The sequence below is a fragment of the Stigmatopora nigra genome, chromosome 7 (genome assembly GCF_051989575.1).
Source record: "Stigmatopora nigra isolate UIUO_SnigA chromosome 7, RoL_Snig_1.1, whole genome shotgun sequence".
NCBI lineage: Eukaryota > Metazoa > Chordata > Actinopteri > Syngnathiformes > Syngnathidae > Stigmatopora > Stigmatopora nigra.
In genome coordinates, this window is record NC_135514.1 from 3,175,133 (window position 1) to 3,190,118 (window position 14,986).

General features: G+C 38.4%; 1 protein-coding gene across 2 annotated transcripts; it reads left to right on the top strand.

Annotated features, from left to right (window-relative positions):
* Positions 1-138: 138 nt before the first annotated feature.
* On the top strand, positions 139-14,894 carry atad2 (ATPase family AAA domain containing 2). Of its 2 annotated transcripts, none has more exons than XM_077720175.1 (31): positions 139-536; positions 1,717-1,796; positions 2,103-2,158; positions 2,275-2,440; positions 2,562-2,634; positions 2,904-2,982; positions 3,612-3,800; positions 3,889-4,027; positions 4,258-4,272; positions 4,624-4,734; positions 5,243-5,351; positions 6,204-6,319; positions 6,727-6,901; positions 7,015-7,103; positions 8,327-8,486; positions 8,994-9,084; positions 9,916-10,093; positions 10,414-10,544; positions 10,610-10,718; positions 10,801-10,987; positions 11,391-11,576; positions 11,686-11,818; positions 11,929-12,122; positions 12,355-12,514; positions 12,603-12,725; positions 12,947-13,108; positions 13,550-13,744; positions 13,831-14,007; positions 14,140-14,270; positions 14,391-14,519; positions 14,673-14,894. In XM_077720175.1, exons 1-31 carry the CDS (start codon positions 336-338, stop codon positions 14,703-14,705), a joined length of 4,077 nt encoding a protein of 1,358 aa, XP_077576301.1. In that variant the 5' UTR covers positions 139-335; the 3' UTR covers positions 14,706-14,894. The 2 variants fall into 2 exon arrangements, with proteins under 2 accessions (XP_077576301.1, XP_077576300.1); XM_077720174.1 differs by having other exon boundaries at positions 141-536; positions 11,926-12,122.
* The last annotated feature ends 92 nt before the right edge of the window (positions 14,895-14,986 follow it).

Genomic DNA, 14,986 nt, shown 5'->3' on the forward strand with positions numbered 1-14,986 from the left:
CCCTTTCCTTATTTCACAAGCGATGGTCGATTTTTATGTTCAAACATGGTCTATTTTTTTAGAACTACAGGCAGGGAGTTATAGGGTTTTATCAAATTAAACCTCGGTTCTATTTCTCCTCGTGCAAGTAGTTCTCGTACCCAACTACCGCTATGTTGACGTTTGTGGCGCCAGAAATCAAGGACAGGAAGACGCCCGACTCCTGTGTTTTAGCCTCCGCGAATATACGCGTTTGTTTTTTCGTGGCTGGTGACGTTCAATTTTAGATGCATTTTAATGCTGTAGTGACCGACTGCCCGTCATTCGTGCGTTTATAACTTAGGACCGGAGTCGAAATGGTGATACTACGCAGCAGCGCGGCCGGTTTAGTCGTTCAACCGGTGGCAACAACTCCAAATAGGAGGTCGATGGAGTTGGACACCAGCTCGGAGTTTCTATCTCTTGTTCCCGCTTTGCAGATAAAATCCCCCCGATCAACTCGGACATCCCGTGCTCTGGATGATAATCTTGGCAGCCCTGAGCACAACAAAGTGACGGTGAGCTAAAGCCTAGTGAGCAGAAATGCAACCCCCTTCATAATAGACCCTTGATGTGTTCATGGCAATTGCTCTTATGCAGTTGCTAGTCTTCTAAGATTAAAGTAAACAACATCATAACATCGCGTTTATTTCAAATGTGCTCCTCTAACATGGTCTCAATGCTAAACGGAAGCTATTGACCTAGATTTTCAACCATAAACGTTAAAACTAATGGCAGTAACCGCACAAGTTAAATTTCTTGTCAGTACGCTGACCTTCATTTTACAGTACATTCCTACTTTTTTAGATTTTCCTGAATGTAGTCACCTCACTGTAGAATGGGTGGAATATTCAAATTTCCCACGGTCAACCGGGTCCGTGAAGTCACCATTAATATTTTTTATGACTCCTTAGAAGTCTTCTGCAGGACCGATTAAGTAAGCTTTGTGATAAAAGTGAAATTCCCACATATCGAGCTTCAAGGAAGTACCTTAAGTAAACCATTTATGTATGTTAATGGCCTAAGTTGTACACTAATATCTGAAATCTCATTTCATCCCATTTTCTGAACCATTTTATTCTCATTAGGGTCACGGGGGGTGCTGGAGCCTATCCCAGCCTACTCCGGGCCAGAGGCACGGGTACACCCTGAATCGGTGGCAAGCCGATTGCTGGTCACAAGGAGACAAAGGACAACCATGCACACTCAACCATAAGTAGGGGCAATTTAGAGTATCCAATCAGCCTACCATGCATGTTTTTGGAATGTGGGAGGAAACCAGAGTACCCGGAGGAAACCCACGCAGGCCCGCTGAGAACATGCAAAATCCACACAGGTGGACGTGACCTGGATTTGAACCCAGATTCCCAGAACTGTGAGGCTGACACGCCAACCACTTGCTCCCTGGCCGCCCTCTGAAATATGGATTGTCTATAAATCTGATATACACCTGTGCTTATTTTGAAGCATTCAAAATCTAAATTGATTATATCTAATAACCCCCCTATGACAATGACAAAGACCATTAAAGTAATCCCCTCCCCCCATTTATTTGGGACAGTACGTTATGTGTCCGATCAGCATGGCAGTCTTGAAATTGCCATTTAGATAATGATTGCAAGGCCTTAATATTACACTTTCTCAAATATGACATTTCAAAGAACAAACTAATTTTTCCAAATCTGAATTTTCATGCAGTCAGGAAGCCGTCTCTACGACTTCTGTAAAACGAGAGGCCAACGTGACATGGAACCAAAGATTGGAGGCTACGCAACAAGGTGAACGACTAAAACCTCTGTCCCACTGGTCATCGAGACTGATAATTTTCTTGCTTGTTGGGAATGCTGCATGCATGTTTGCAAGCATTTCACGGTAATTAAGATGCCTCATGGATAGAATCCTACCTCCCTGACAAGAGAAGTTTTATCAACAGATGCTAACAGTTCAAGTATGCCTCCGATATGGTCCTTTTATTTAAATGAACAAGGACTTTAAAAAAAAAAAAAAACAATGTAACTAAATGCTACTATTGACCTGCTATTATAGGTGTTCTATCCATCCATACAACCATTTTGTGCATTTAGGAAATCCTCCAGGCTACAGAAAGGAGATAAATCAACCTGGCACAAACTGCAAGGGGGTACGTCAATATGGAGTTGTTTATTTTCCAAGTTCTTATGCATTCTGTTTATCAGGAATGGATTTTTAGGAGCGGGTATGTTTTATCCGGTCATAACCTATTTTTTATTATTCAAGATGTTTCAGATGAGGTGGAAGCGTCATCTACCCCCAAAAGAAGCCGTGTAAACTTAAGAAGACACGAAGACGAAGAGGAACACTCTTTACGTCGTAGTTCCAGAATCACCCAATACAAATTAAATTCCCGGAATCAGTCTGTTATTTATGATCGTCTCATCACTAAGTGAGTTGGATAATCATTTTGTCATGCCGATGATGTTAATCTATTTTTCATACGGTAGTCTGAATATTATTATTAACAGTGGTATATTCATTTAACAAGGATTATTCTGTTGTTCCCTCAGTACGGCAGAGGCTGTACTACAAAAAATGGATGACTTGAAGAACCTGCGTTGCAGATTAAACAATGACAAAAAGGTAATAATATCTCATTTTTATAATATGTACGTAGCAGTAGTGTTGAAACCACAATGTTAAAAAAATATCTCAAAAGAACATGAATTAAAACCAAAATTGATTTAATAAAACACCTTAATAAAATCCAAATTCCAGCACAAACACGATAGATGATACATCAATCTATTGACCTTATTTGTTTATTATTATTTTTGCATCAATATCGAGGATCAATCTCTTTATACAAACAAATTGGGGGAAGAATTTAAAGCATTGTTTTCCTTGAGCAGCTTGGTGTTTATACTCGAGGCCGAGCGAGGAGTTCGCTGGAACCCAATCTGGACAGTGATGATGCCAAGAATCACCAAGGTGAGGGAGGGTTTATCATTGATATATACAGACACATTTGAAAAAAAAAAATAGAATATCCGTAATAGGAATGGAATAGCATCAAAAAGTATAATCTTGTTTTTTTTAATGATCTGATGGATCACATTATGTGAAAATAAACAATTCAAAACTTTAATCTTCCATACTGCTACTCCCCACAATGTTTGTGAGGGGTGCTGGAGCCTATCCCAGCCAACTGCGGGCAGCAGGCGGGGGACACCCCTGGATTGGATGCCAGCCAAATTGCAGGGCCCAATAATAGTGACAATCACTCACAGAGTACTCCAGGATCATTGAGAAATAACAATGTTTGGACATGTATTTCCCTTTTTGGAGTTCAGTGTTTTTATGGTCTGGCACTGAAGATCTTATCTGTGATTATTTTTACAGACTAGTAATGAGCTATATGTCTTTATGGTGAAAACAACCAATATTAAAATATGCACATCTGTTTTGATAGTTCAGTACTGTTTATCTGTGGGAAAAACTAGTTCATGGTCAAGTAGTATACCATACAAAACCAAATGAGAAATGAAAAACTAATGTGTGATTCTAAATAATTACTTAATTGATATGCTGTTGTCAAATACAAATTGAATATGTTCTAGTTTACATCGGCGATAAACATAATCATGATGAAGAGGATGATGACGAAGATGATGACGATGAGGACATGGAAGATGACGATGATGAGGACATTGAGGATGATGAGGATGCTGGCGATGAAGAAGATAATCCAAGGCGTTATGATTTTAGACAGCGGAAAAATGTTGTTCTATACCAGGCGCCACCGCAAGGTGGTCATTTTTTTCACATGACTATGTAATTCACCATGTGCATCAGCGTGTGAAGTTCTAAATTGTCTTTATTGTACCCTTATATAAGGATCCAGGGATGCTAGAGAGACCAGAGTGCCAAGAAAGCGCGGCATGTACTTTAAAGGGCACTCGTCCCGTACCAGACACAGATTCCCCTTTAGCTCCACAGCTCCTCGGAGTCCCTACAACAGAAAAAGGACCAACTGGTGAGTAAAACAACTAAAATGATATGATCAAAAGTTTTGAAACTGCAAAAGTACAAACCTATAGTGAAAAACTGCATGTTTGCATGATTTAATGTGACCTGCTTCTTACAATATGTCAACCTTTTTCTTAAAAAAGTTTCTTACCCTGCTTTTTGTTAGTATCAGCAATGCATGTTAAATCCAACTTGCAATCCATGTCTTTTTCCTCTCCGATTCTCTTCTACGATCAGGACTGAAACTGATAGGTAAGATTCGTCCTGACTGTCTATTGTTGGGTAGCTCTTTTCTTGTCACAGTGAAACATGCTAGTTTGTTTGAAACTTGATAAGTAAATCATTTCCTTTCATTTGTGAACATGTTATTCTATGCAATGCAACTGAGCATGACTTCACAATGGCAACTCATGGCCTTAACTGACTACTGTTAGTTTTGTTTTTATCTGATTTTTTTATATTAAAAATTTGCTCTTAACATGGATCAAATTAAAGCATGTGCTTGATTTCATTCACTTTATTTCTTGGGCCATCATAGGTTAATGTTTGATGTTCAAAGCCGGTTGAATTTGATGTCCTCTCTTGCCTTATTTGTCCTCACAGGAGGAGACATGCCCTCCACAGTAGCGACTCTACATCTACTTCCTCAGAAGATGAGACTTTTCAGAGAAGAAGTAAGAGCAAGAGAAAAAGTAGGACCAAGTCTGTCAACAGGTAGGAGCAGAGTCAAAGCATAAACTTAAATGCTCAGTTGACACATTTGACACACGTTTTGGGTTGGAACAAAAATCGGCACCCACTGTGGCCCTTGGTAGGATAGTTTGCCCACCCCTGCCCTAGATGCAAAGAACAGGGTGTAATAAATGGTTATGTCTGGGGATAATAGAACATTTTGGTTATCTTACTGAACAGTCATTGCAGAAAGAAGTCATAGAACATGAATATTTAAGTCTATTTTGGGGGTTGGAAAGACTCAAATAATTTTTCATACATTATTATAGTCAGTTATTATAGTATGTCAACATGCAAACATTTTTGGTTGGTTGCAAAAATAAGACTGGTTAATTAGTGCAATTTAGTTATCTTTTGGTATAAACTGCATTCACAACTATCACCCTTGAAGAGGGTGCACACTGCTTGATTGTGTAAAATAAGCAGATTGTGGATATCATTTGTATAGGTTATGTTAAGGTTTAAAGAAATGTGTCTTGCTTCTATGCAGATGTCTGCCGATGAACATGCTCAAAGATGACTTGCTCGGAATTCACAAAGATCGCATGAAAATAGGGGCTAGTCTTGCTGATGTTGACCCCATGCACGTCGTCAAAACGGTGAGGACAGAAACAATCTTTCCTAATTGAAAATATACTTAAAAAAAAAAAAAAATGGTCCGGGCCACATATGTATATAAATCTACCTATCAAATGTATTTGTTTCAGAAGTGTTTTTTTTAACTTGTATTTTTTATAAGTAGAAGCATATTTTACAATGAATTAGCATAAATTGTACTACCCAACTTAAATCCTTTAAAAATGATAGAAGTATACCAATTTTATTTGAAAAATGTATGCAAAAAAGAGAAAGAAGATAAGTAAATGATTTAACAAGTTAGTAACATGAATAAAAAATGGAAAGACATTTTCCAATAGGGTTGAGTTTCGAGTAGCAGCTGATTACATGAACATCACCTAAAACATACAACTTAACCTCCTTAATGTTGTGACGCATACTCAGACAACTATGCCAAATTGCTTTGCAGTTCTGTCTAATCACCCTCTTGCTACTGCCACAATGTAATTTCCCGAATATGGGATGAATAAAGTTATCCAATCCAATCCAAATGGGGCCCCATCTCCCATATTTGTTTGTAACCTGAATATATATGGTATGTAAAGGCATTCGTAAGTAGTACAACTGTATATATATTTCAAAATAATGGTAATTATAATTATAAAAGGAAAAGGTGTGGGGGAGATCAGGAAAACGGGCAAAGCCACAGTAAATACAAAATATGATAAAGAGCAAAGAGCCGCATACGGCTTTAGATTCCCGTGTTCGTCACCCCTGGTGTATAGTTTCAATGTTCCAATGAGTTACGTATGCTCCAACAGTTAATATAAATGTTTTATTGGACACTCTTTTATTATTTGGTCTGCTATTACTGACAAAACATTTTGACACAGGTGCGCTTTGACAGTATTGGTGGCTTGAGCAAACACATTTCTTCACTGAAGGAGATGGTGGTCTTCCCTCTACTTTACCCAGAAGTTTTTGAGAGGTTCCGCATTCAGCCACCCAGGTAAAAGTCATACAGTGGCATGGCATACTTGATGCAACCTCATGCAGGATCGACTTAATGTAATATAAAAAAAGTGTAATTAATGTGTAATTCCTTTTTGAAAAGCACATTTTCTAGAGACGATGATAGACTTCTGATTACCAGGTGCCTTCTCACAATTAAAACTGAAATTATTCTGCTTATGATGGCTCATTTTCATCATTTCATTTCAAGATTCATTTTATATTTTCCTTTTCATGTTTTGCACAGTAATATTGATGCTGTGGGTTTTTCAACTTTAAACACATTAAATAAGGCCCTGATAGGTAGATTTAAAAATGTCACCTTGTATTGAACTCACATACTGTAACTTAATTACAATACTTAATTGGTTCTAATGCATTGCCAATGTTTTCTCTTGGCTGCAGGGGCTGTCTATTCTATGGACCCCCTGGCACTGGGAAAACCCTGGTAGCCAGGGCATTGGCCAATGAATGCAGTCAGGGAGAACACAAGGTGTCGTTCTTCATGAGGAAAGGTGCGGATTGCCTTAGTAAGTGGGTTGGAGAGTCTGAGAGACAGCTACGTCTTCTGTTTGACCAGGTAAACTAACACAGAATGCATTTTCAATCAGACATTTCATGCTTTGTCAAAATTTCACATTGCCTTTTCTTTTGCACTTTTTCCTGAAAATATTTTATTTTCGATTCTCCTAGGCATACCAAATGCGTCCGTCTATAATTTTCTTTGATGAAATTGATGGTTTGGCTCCGGTAAGGTCCAGTCGACAGGACCAAATCCACAGGTGAGCTTTCCTTGAGCTGACTTGGATTTTAGAATGCACCTTTGGAATTTTATTCTTACATTCAGAATGACTGTTTATTTGTCAGACCAGGAATTGTTAATGTTGGAGGTGTGTTGCTGGCTTGCAATCTCTATTCTAATTCATAGTTATTCCTTTTTTTGATGGTGAAATACAGTGTACGGATCAATTTAGTCTGCTCTGAACCAGGGACAGTCTTGTTCAAAATGTGATCTTCCCCCTTGGGAAGATAACTGTCTCAGAAAATGGATGCATGCATTCTCAACATAAATGTTGATGTCTAGAGTTATTGTAATATAATTTGGCACAAAGATAACTTTTACTGATACTCATTATTAAAAACTTGATTGGCAAAAAATTGAAAAATGTGGCTTCAAATATGCTAATGTACACTTTGGAGGTCAAGATGATAGTCATTTTGGATTAAATCAACTTTTATTGGCTCTAATTGGCAAAGAACAAAAAAGGCATTTGGTTACTCTCACTCCTTTTATATTCTACTGTTTAGCAAACTTTCAAATAGCGTATATATGCATTGTGATTTTAATATAAGTAGTAATATCTCGCCACATTGCTGATCGACTATCGCCAATTCCACGTATTGCAGCTTGGATCCGCAAAATGTGTATGAAAAGTGTATAGTATAAGAACAGTGATACAAGAGCATGAAATGGGAGGGGGGAAAAAGGCAAGCCAAAATTGGAAAGTATTTCATTGTCCACAAGGGGTGAGTGTCTAGCTTTGCGAGTTGAATAACAGTATACAGTTTTAAAAGTCAAAATAAAAGTATACATACTTCTAAGTATCAAAATAATAGCACAGAGAGTTATAAAAGTCAAAATAATATTAGATAGACCCAATAAAACGCTGTCCCTATATCTCGTTATTCACCTTTTGCGGCAGATCTTTTTACCGTGGTAAACGAGGTATCCTGTATTTTTATAGGTTTTATTTAGGAATAGACATTTCATTGCAATGTAATTGCTGTTACATCTGAAAGAGTGGTTTAATAGAATAGATTGTCACTGCAGTTAGTAGCCACATTTGTTTTAACAATAACATTGCATATCGGCAATTTATAAAACTATCACACATAAAAATGTGTTATCCTGACAGGGTTAACTTTTAATATTTCTTTTTAAGAGCTGTTTTCTTTCACTCTGTTCAGAAGATAACATTTGAATGGTTAATTATTGTCTCTATAGTTCCATCGTGTCAACCCTTCTTGCTCTTATGGATGGACTCGATAACAGGGGAGAGATTGTGGTTATTGGTGCCACCAACAGACTGGACTCCATCGACCCAGCTCTGAGACGACCAGGTCGTTTTGACAGGGAGTTCCTCTTTTCCCTCCCTGACAGAGAGGTACTAGCATGAAAAACACACAACTGGGACATGGGTTTCTATACATTCAGTTACTGAATTTCAGAAAGCCTTATGGAGTACGGTTATTTTTTTGTACCAAAAATTATTAGAAGCTCACTGCGTCATCTGAAGATAAAACAAAATTACTGTAGCCCTTTCAAATTTTGACTGAAGCACCTGCAAAAAATATTTTTTCAAACCAAAACGTGCAATAAAAAGCTTGTTTATAAATGGATCTGCTTGCGCTCAACCCACTGTGAGGTGGTTTTCGTACAGCTTTGAATTTTCCGATTAAATTTAAGAGATAGAAAAAAGAGTGATTTTTAAGTTTTAGCCATAATTGAGTGCATTGTGAACTATTTAGTGAGTTAAATCTTTTCCAAATAATGATAGACAGGCAATATATAATAGTTGGTGCATGAAATTGTGCATGAAAGTTGATGACCTTCTCGATGTTCCTTTACCTTCATTCAATGTCAAAACATTATCTCAATCCTCCCCCCCTAGGCTAGAAGTGACATTTTGAAGATACACACCAGAGAATGGACACCTCCACTCGCTGACAATTTCATCGAAGAGCTGGCTGATAAATGTGTTGGTATGTTTGCAAGTGATGACATGGTTGTAGAAAAATGTAATTGCTGTTACAACAATGCAATCCGTACGAGAGGGTTTGACATCCTATCTAGTAACTCGTAACTATATCTATTTAGTTGATAAAAATTGAAAACAATGTGTCAGTGCAGGTCTCCTGTGCCTAACATCCTCCTGTTCTTTTTAAACCTGGGATCCTGGGTTCAATCCCCAGTCAGTCCTGTGCGTGGAGTTTGCATGTTCTCCCTAGGCTTGTGTGGGTTTTCTCCGGGTGCTCCGGTTTCCTCCCACATTACGAAAACATGCATGGTAAGCTGGTTGAACACTCTAAAATTGCCCCAAGGTATGAATGTGGGCGTAGATAGTCGTCTGTCTCCTCGTGCCTTGTGATTGGGTGGCCACAGATTCAGGGTGTCCCCCACCTGGTGCCTGAGGTCAGCTGGGATAGGCTCTAGCACCCCCGGAACCTTTGAGGATAAGCGGTTCAGAAAATGAATGAATGAATGAATGGTTTTGTGAGACTTGGGAGGTGTAGCAAATGGCCGTGTCATCTATGCCTCAAGGGAACTAAAATATAATCACTCGAGTAGACGGATGAATGGGAGTGCGATCAGGCTTGTTTAAAAGCATGGAGGTCACTAACAGGAGCATAAAAATTAACTTGAATCTTGGTTAAGTACCATAGCGAACAAATTTCATCTCCAAATCTTTGAATGCAGCTTGTGCTCAACTTTAGGCACCGCCGTTTTGAAAGAAATATACATTTTAAATACAAATAATTTCAAGTTTTGTTACATAGTTATCAAGTTTAAATAGACAATTTTTCTCTCCTTAGGTTATTGCGGAGCAGACATCAAGGCCGTATGCTCCGAAGCGGCACTTTGTGCACTACGGCGCCGTTATCCGCAAATCTACTCCTCGTCACAGAAACTTGTACTTGATGTTGAGTCTATCGAAATCACAGCTAAAGATTTTGTGTCCGCCATGTCCAAGATAGTGCCTGCTGCACAGAGGTATGGCCAATATTATTACTTGTACATCGTCATATGCAACTAATTCTTGTCGTTTTTTATGTTAAACAATTATAAAAAGGAGGGTTTTTGGGGAAAGTCATAGATTTTGTTTTTGGTGAAAGCATTTGATTTATTTTTAGGCCGTGTAGCTCACCCCTATTAACATTAGACCTTTCATTTACATGTTTTGTTATACAGCTGTACATATATTTTGAATATGTCAATCTCTTATTTTATGATCATGACAAAACATACACGATTTACATTAAGATTTGAGGAAATAAGACAAATCTCATGTAAATGTTGAATGTGACCAACAGAGCTGTCGTATCACCTGCCAAGGCACTGGTGCCTGCAGTCCGTCCATTACTGAGTGCTGCTCTGCAAGTGATCCTAGACACAGTCAGCAAATTGTTCCCACATGCTGAACAGGGTTTTAAAAGGAGAAAAGGTACATGAAAGGTTTAAAAACTAAATCTCCATCATCAGCCAGACTTCATGACTGTGTGTTTCTAGATCAGTCCAATATGTCTGACGATGATGTCTTCAGTGAAGATGAAGAACGATGTAATGGACAGACCGCTCAAAATACCATTGTATCAAGGGAAAGCCTCAATATCGAAAGGTTCCCCTACTGCACTTGTCTTAGTGATTGATTTAATCAATTCTCAAAAGGTTTACCCCCATCTCTTCCCCTCTTTTGGTAGAAGTGCATTGAGCCAGCCAACCTCCTACCGTCCCCGGCTGCTTTTGGTGGGTCGACATGGCTCAGGTCAAACCTCCCATCTTGCTCCTGCTGTTCTTCATGCTCTTGAGAAGTTTACAGTCTACACACTGGACATGGCAGTGCTGTTTGGAGCTAGCGCAGCAGCACCGGAGGAAACTTGTGCACAGGTAAATCTAATAAAAGTCACATTCAGTGGGTAACGCTAATAAAATTGTGTATTTGTAGATGACTACTCGCATAAAACCAATCACATCTTATGATGGAAACCAGCTAAACAAAATATATAATTTATCTCACCTTTGCTATCTGACTGAGAACAGCGATAACCTTACATTTGAAGTGATGTTACACCATGGTTAGATTACTCATAAATTAGATTATTTATTAATGTGAGTAATATGTGATTTCTTTTTGTCAATAATCTATTATTCATCATTAATTAAGCGTTATTCATTGTTATCACCAGCCCTCCTTTTGTAAAGTTGTTTGGACTCCACCATCTAATCCTTCAGACGGTGGCCCGGTATGTTTTTCCATATTGTTCATGCCACAATGTTACATGCTTTGCAGATTTTCCTCGAAGCCAAGCGGACATCTCCAAGTGTCCTGTACATCCCCCACATTGGACAGTTGTGGGAGACAGTAGGCGCTGCATTAAAAGCCACTTTCCTCAGTCTCATCGCCTCCCTCCCTGCCTTCGCTCCCATCCTACTTGTTGCTACATGTAGTCTACCGTATTCTTCACTTAGTTTTGAGGTATGAAATTCATTGAAAACCATATTGGGTTTAAGGCTGGTCTAAATGGTAGAAGATGAACATTTTACTGTTCAAAATGGCAGTTTCAACCGGCACTGTTTTTCTGCAGATTCAGGAGTTGTTTAAGATCGAGTACGGGGGAGTTTACAATGTTCAAGCCCCTAGCATTCGTGAGAGAAGGAATTTCTTTCAGGACCTGATCCTTATTCAAGCTGCTAAAGCTCCATCTAAGAAAAAATCTGGTGAGAGAAACTATGCATTTTAAAAACAATATATATATATATATATATATAGATTAGGATTCATTGTTTGAGTACCATAAAAATAAACTGTTGACTTTCCACAACAGCAGACCACTCCTTAGAGCTACTTCCTGTTGCTCCTCTTCTACCGCCACGTCAGATGGAAGAAGAGGAGGCCCGAAAACTAGCGGAACAAGAGGAAAATACCCTCAGAGAGCTCCGACTTTTCTTACGGGATGTTACAAACCGCCTGTCCCACGACAAACGCTTCAAAGCTTTCACTAAGCCTGTGGATTTGGAGGAGGTGACTATTTCTCTTAGTTCCAAATGACTTATAATGTTCATCATTGTAAATGCCAGACTTAGTAATTGTATAAGGACAAAAAAAACATTCAATTCATTATCATTGACGTGGATAACGTCGGAGGGCTTCTTGAAGTTCCACTTGAACAAAGTTAATCTAAGTTGTCAAATATTAAAATTAAAAATGTACATTAAAATATGCTTGATTTGTATTGTATGCACCCATTTCATAGGTTCCAGATTATGCTGTTGTGATAAAAAAGCCTATGGACCTTGCAACTGTGCTTTCAAAGATTGACCTTCATCAGTACATAACAGTGAAAGACTTTCTTCAAGATGTCGATCTCATTTGGCAGAATGCACTTAAATACAACCCAAACAGAGACCCTTCAGGTGCACAATTATGATTTCTCATTTAGAGTAAAGGTCTAATTAGATGACCCAAGTATTCTTACACTTTGCTACTTTTTTTTTCTTCTAGACCGTCAGATTCGACATAAGGCATGCGCACTGAAGGACGCCGTGCATGCCATCATACAACAGGAATTAGATGAAAACTTTGAAAAGATTTGTGATGAAATAAAAAATGCACGCAACAATAGAGGTGCGTGCGTCACAAATAAATACATTTCTGAGGGCAAAATTAAAACCTTTTGTCCCTTTTGCAAAATGTAAAAACAAATTTGACAAAGGAGACAAAAGGTTTTAATTTTGCCCCATATTTTAATTAATGGAGTTTAACATCACTGATATATGATTTAGTTCACTCAATTTTGTGTCAGTCTATTTAATTAGTTGACATCCTAATCTTGTATTTCTTCACAGGTTGCTCTATTGATGCTCCGTCCTATCAGCATGTCCTCCCCAAACAGACCAAACCTCAGACTGAAAACAAAATGGTTTCACAAAGAGAACAGGCAAAAGGCTCACCTGTGCCGACTCCTAGTGGTTCAAATTCGTCTACATATATTACCCTCAAAAACAAGGGTATTTGAAATGTGTATTTTTGAAAAAATATAGCAAGGATTCTTATCAAATCTCAGCCAATACCTACCATATTTTGCAGTTTAATATCCTGAGGAATATTAAATGATTTTTGCTTTTTTGAGCCTCCCGTTTGTACGCCATTTAATATACCCCTTAATATACCAGGTACATTAAACGGCAACTCGGCTTTTTTGGCAAGATTTTCATGGTATTCATGGGGGCATAATTATAGATACTTACGTTCATTAAAATTCCATGTCAGACTTTATTCAGCAGTAAGTAGTTCTTACCTGAGTAGTAAGTTGTTGTAGTCTGCAAAACGTTGATTCCCCCGTCACAACGAGTGCGTAGTGGATCCTACACTCGTTTGTGCGCCGTTTAATATACCCGGGTATGTTAAATGGGGGCGTATATTAAAAATATGGTATGTTGATCTTCCAGCGCAGAGCAAGAAACGTCGGAGGAGCCGTTGGTCCTCTGGGATCTTTGCAAAAAAGTCTTCTTCCTCACCTCGCATGTCCAAACAAAATATGCACTTTAGCACTGATGATGACGATGCGGATGAAGAAACAAAGGTAGAGAAAGAAGCGGGAGCAGAGATGGACAAAGATGAACACAAGGAAGTTAAAATGGACGGTAAGCAGAGTGAAAATGATAAAAAAAGAATTGCTGAGGACCATGCACAAGACAAAAAATTGACAAATCTCATTTTAATTTGGAAGTTGGACACAGGTCAACTAGCATTGAAGGAGAAAAACGTGGACTGTCATATACAGGCAATCAGACATTCTTCCAGAGGCCGATGCAAGAAAGCAACAGCAAGATTGCAGCACAACAGCTTAAACCAATTGAGGTGGTCACCATAGACAGCGACGCTACAGAGCACTTTGGAGTTGAAGGTTTGGCTTTACTGCGGTAGTTCTCAGAAATTAAGAAATTCGTTATTACATGAGTACACCAGTTTGATTGTCTTCAATGACTTCAAGCTATGTTGTTTTATTTTATTTTTATGTGGTTTTGTTTTTTGTCAGAGATAAGCACGAGGCGCATGACACGGGCCTCAAAGAGCACTGTTCAGCTGCCGCAGTTGGATTTGGAAAACCTTCCGCAGATCCAAGATCAGGAAAAACCTTCATTGATAGAGGACAGGGACAAATTAAAGGTTGGTGCTGACCATTGGTGTGCTACATCATGATTCAAGAGATGAACTACAATGAACTTGATTAGTCCCAAAAACGGGGAAACAACTTAGCCTGATGTATTGTTTATTTTCCTTATCAAGGGAATACTGGACAAAGTTGTGACTATGAGTGATGGTTATGAGGTGGATAAGTTGGAGAAACTCTATGCTCTGCTCTGCCAATGTATCTACAGACACAGAAGAGACCTCCACAAAGCTGCATTAATAAAGGTTGGTATAGGACACCTCATGGGAGATTTATGACATGCTAATGTGGGATACAGGTTATTACAATACATCAGTAACCATTAATTTTTGCAATGTGCATTTGTTATTTCGGTTATTACTAATTATATGTCCTAATTTGGTATTTTCATTCACTAGGAGATGGAGCAAGAGATTGATGACTTCTGTTGACATTTTTTAAAGAAAAATTAGATTTTTTTTATATCATAATGCACATGTGTAACTCTTACATTATGGTCATCGCCTGCAGTGATTAAACACACAACCAGTGATTTGATTGTAATATTTTTTACGCATAAAGTAACTCCTCTGTAATTACTATGGTTTCTATTTAATAAATGGCTTAGTGTTTATAAATAATGTTATTGTCATTTTAACTCTTTGGCTGCCATTGACGGCGCTGGATATTCAATCCTTTTGGACGAGGACGGATAGCAGCAAATTATCTCTGC